This window comes from Otolemur garnettii, unplaced genomic scaffold (assembly GCF_000181295.1).
Source record: "Otolemur garnettii isolate 467f Iridium unplaced genomic scaffold, OtoGar3 scaffold00018, whole genome shotgun sequence".
Taxonomy (NCBI): Eukaryota; Metazoa; Chordata; class Mammalia; order Primates; family Galagidae; genus Otolemur; species Otolemur garnettii.
The window spans coordinates 6286834-6290647 of record NW_003852413.1 but is presented as its reverse complement, the minus strand read 5'-3'; the positions used below and the strand labels follow the sequence as shown (position 1 = coordinate 6290647).

The 3814-nt window shown below is 46.6% G+C and overlaps 1 protein-coding gene across 2 annotated transcripts in view; it reads right to left on the bottom strand.

The window, feature by feature from the left end:
* The window catches only part of RECQL5 (RecQ like helicase 5), a 43488-nt gene that overhangs the window by 28721 nt on the left and 10953 nt on the right, over positions 1 to 3814 (bottom strand). For both annotated transcript variants that reach the window (XM_003786126.3, XM_012803137.2), the window contains one exon: positions 1179 to 1258. In XM_003786126.3, the coding sequence (XP_003786174.1) occupies positions 1179 to 1258 (80 nt within the window). The remainder of the gene's footprint in view (positions 1 to 1178; positions 1259 to 3814) is intronic.

Sequence of the window (3814 nt, the reverse complement as noted above, 5' to 3'; positions counted from 1 at the left end):
GCCTTAGCCACTTGAGCCACAGGCACCAAGCCTCATCTCTAATTCTTAACCAATCACTTCTTCCTCATCTCATGATGAGGATCATTCCATGAGATCAGATGGCTCCAAGAGCTTTTTAGACCCAAGAACAAAACATCTTCCTGGTGTCCCTTACTTAGACACTCACAGCTTTGTGTTCCCAGCCACAAACTATCATGAGGCAGCCATGCCATCAGGCTCCTCCCAGAGCCCCTGCCCCATCACCTGCAGATGCAGGTACAAAAGAGAACAGGTTCAAAGGACATCATTGCACTCCCTCAATGGATGAGCTGGGTCACATGCATGTTTTGGTCCTACACAAGAGTAGGTACTACTCAGGGGAGCCAGAAGTCCCAGCTCAGTGAAATATGACCACAATGCTAGCAGCTCAGAACTGGGTCATGTTACCCAGGACCGAATTGCTTGTGAGGCCAGCCATCCCAGAAGGAGAGTAGGGATGTAGTAATAACTACCTAAAATGCTGAACTAATCCTCACACTTCCAGAGTTTTGGGGGCCTCCAAAGGAGAGAGGAAGGTTCTGATATCCATGCTGCCTGACACAATGACCTTCACAGGCAGGCATCCTTTGGTGGCCCAAGGGCTGTCTTATGGTAGCTGGTTAACTACAACAGAACCTCCATAGTTGACCACTTCCCTACATTGACCACCTCTGATTTTATAGGCCAGACATATACCACATGTACTCGATGGAAGTTTCTTAGGGTGACAATCTCTGTATGTTGATCAGTTTGTTATAGTCCCTTGGGTGATCAACTTACAGAGGTTCTACTGAGGTATGTGTTGGGGATTCAAGAAATGACCTCGGCCAGGTGTGGTGGGTCCTAGTACTCTGGGAGACCAAGGCCGGTGGCTTGATTGACCTCACAGGTTCAAGACCAGCCTGAGAAAAAGTGAGACCCCCTCTCTACTAAAAAAAAATAGAAAATGTGAGATAAGAGGATCACTTCAGCCCAAGAGTTGGAGGTTGGTATGAGCTATGATGCCACAGCATTCTACCAAGGGCAATAGCTTGAGACTCTGTGAAAGAAAGAAAGAAAGAAAGAGAGAAAGAGAGAAAGAGAGAAAGAAAGAAAGAAAGAAAGAAAGAAAAAAATGACCTCACTGACACTTTGTTCCATGTACAAAATAAGTCACTTACCCCAATTCTTCACAGAAAGTCACCAGGGCATCAAAGGCTAAGAGAGTGGCTTTATCAGATGCTTTGTTCCCTCTCTTTTCCTAGAGACAAAAAGCGACCACTTAGGAACTCTTACAGAACTGGACTACCATGTAGGCATGAAAAACAATGAACAGTGTCCCATGAGAACCCCCAGACCATGCAATCTGGGGCTGGAGCTTTTGAGAGTTTACATGTCCAAAAAGCTTCTTTGATGATTCTCATTCAGAGGGCCATGGACCGGCTGAATATAACGTTACTGAATACAACCTCACTGTATACAACATGATCCAATTTACTAACAGTAAATATACACATTGAGTACTGTGTGCTTACATAGATATGAACATATACACTTACGCGTATATTGTTAACAACCAATATTGCTTTTTTTGTGACAAGTCTAAACCATGTATTTAAAACACAATTTAAAAAATGCTGACTCAGAAGCCTGCAGTGCAGGGTAGGGTAGAGGTGGGAAGCTACCCACTGTACCTGCAGAACAAGACTGGACGGGTGCAGCCTTCCTCCCATGACCTTCTGTTCAGACACAGAAGGGGCCCACGTGCACTCCTAGAGATCACATGACCAGAAAATAGGACCCCAGAGGTTTCTTGAGTCTCTGCTTTCCAGAGAGGCTGGGTGCAACTCTGCTGGCCCATCCTTGAGCAGAGTATCCCAGATGGGGCAGAGCAGGGGGCTCTGGAAGGGGCCAACAATACAGTTAAGGTATTGCTTCCTGCCTGCAGGTAGAGAGCACCCTGACCGAGTGTGCTAAGAAAGGCTGGTCAGCTCCCTTGGTTACAGGCTGACATCAGAGTAGTAGCTGACAGGGAACAGTTAATTGGAAGGCCTGAGGCCTGGCTCATGGGGCAGGGAGGAGCTGGGCAAAGGGGATGGTACTGTGAAGCCCCAGGTTTCTGCCCCTGCCATCCCCAGGGTTTTCCAGGCCAAAGCCTATAACTTACTCTAATAAAAGAAAAAAATAATAGCGCTTAAGGAAAGCTACAATTATTAAATAAAACAAACAAACAGAAAAACTACACAAAATCCTGGCTCAGTGCCTACAGCTCAGTGGCTAGGGTGCCAGCCACAGACACCAGAGCTGATAAGTTCGAACCCAGCCCAGGCTTGCCAAACAAAAATAACACTATAACCAAAAACTAGCTGAGTGTTGTGGCGGGTACCTATAGCCCCAGCTACTTGGGAGGCTGAGGTAAGAGAATCACTTAAGCCCAAGAGTTTGAGGTTGCTGTGAGCTGTAATGCCACAGCACTCTACCAAGGGCGATATAGTAAGATTCTGTCTTAAAAAAAAGAAATTACGGCTCGGCGCCTATAGCTCAACCGGCTAAGGCGCCAGCCACGTACACCTAAGGTGGCGGGTTCGAATCCCCAGCCCGGACCCGCCAAACAACAATGACGGCTGCAACCAAAAAATAGCCGGGCGTTGTGGCGGGCGCCTGTGGTCCCAGCTACTTGGGAGGCTGAGGTAAGAGAATCACTTAAGCCCAAGAGTTTGAGGTTGCTGTGAGCTGTAATGCCACAGCACTCTACCAAGGGCGATATAGTAAGACTCTGTCTCAAAAAAAAAAAAAAAAAAAGAAATTACACAAAATCCAAACCATTTTCATATCTCCCACCTTCCCCCGACACAATACAGTTTCCTGTTTTCCTTCTTGTTTGCTTTTTAAAATTTTGCCTGGGAGACCAGGGTACGGCTGCCAGAGGGTAGAAAAAGGCACACAGTAGCTACAGCCCCATCTTTGGTGGGAGGGAGGTGGCAGCATGAGTCCATGCCACATTGTCAGTCACAGGCACCCATCAGCTTCCCTGTGGCTCCCACTAGAGGTAATGGGGAAGGAACAGATGGTGCCAATGGCTGGGCCATCAGCACTCTTGGCCTTCCGTCCTTACCTTTGCAACCTTCTTCAACTGAAAGGAGAGGCTCACTTTGGGCCAGAAGCCACTATTACATGAGGGATAGACACTATAAATTTAGAAGAAGGAACTTGCTCAGGGGAGTGGAACTTCCTTCCTTCCACTTCTGGAGATGATTCCCCCTTACTGACTGAAGCTCCATTCCTACTCTGCTCACAGACAATTCCTTCAAAAGGCTCTGTTTCTGCTCATGGACAATTCCTGGCATCACACAAGGCTAAGCTGTGAACTAGTCACTGGCTCAACTGGTACAACAGTGGCTATGTGTCATTGGCCTTTTTTGTGCATATCTATTTGCTAAAATTTCCTTTTAAAAAATTGTGAATTTTTTTTAAATACATAAAGTAAAGAAGACAGACACGGCTACATGTACCTGAGACATCTACTGACTTTCTGCTTTTGAAAAGTGACTCATCCCCCAGCCCTACAAATACCCATACTTTCTCTACTCCTAAACCCCAGTATGTTTATAAGCACAATTTCTTTTTTCTTTTTTTAAGATCATCAAATTTAGCACTGGAGAGGGGGGTTGTATACCAATTTCAGTGACACTATGTTAAGAAGTTCTCATGGCTCAGCGCCTGTAGCTCAAGCGGCTAAGGCTCCAGCCACATACACCTAAGGTGGCGGGTTCGAATCCCCAGCCCGGGCCCGCCAAACAACAATGATGGCTGCAAC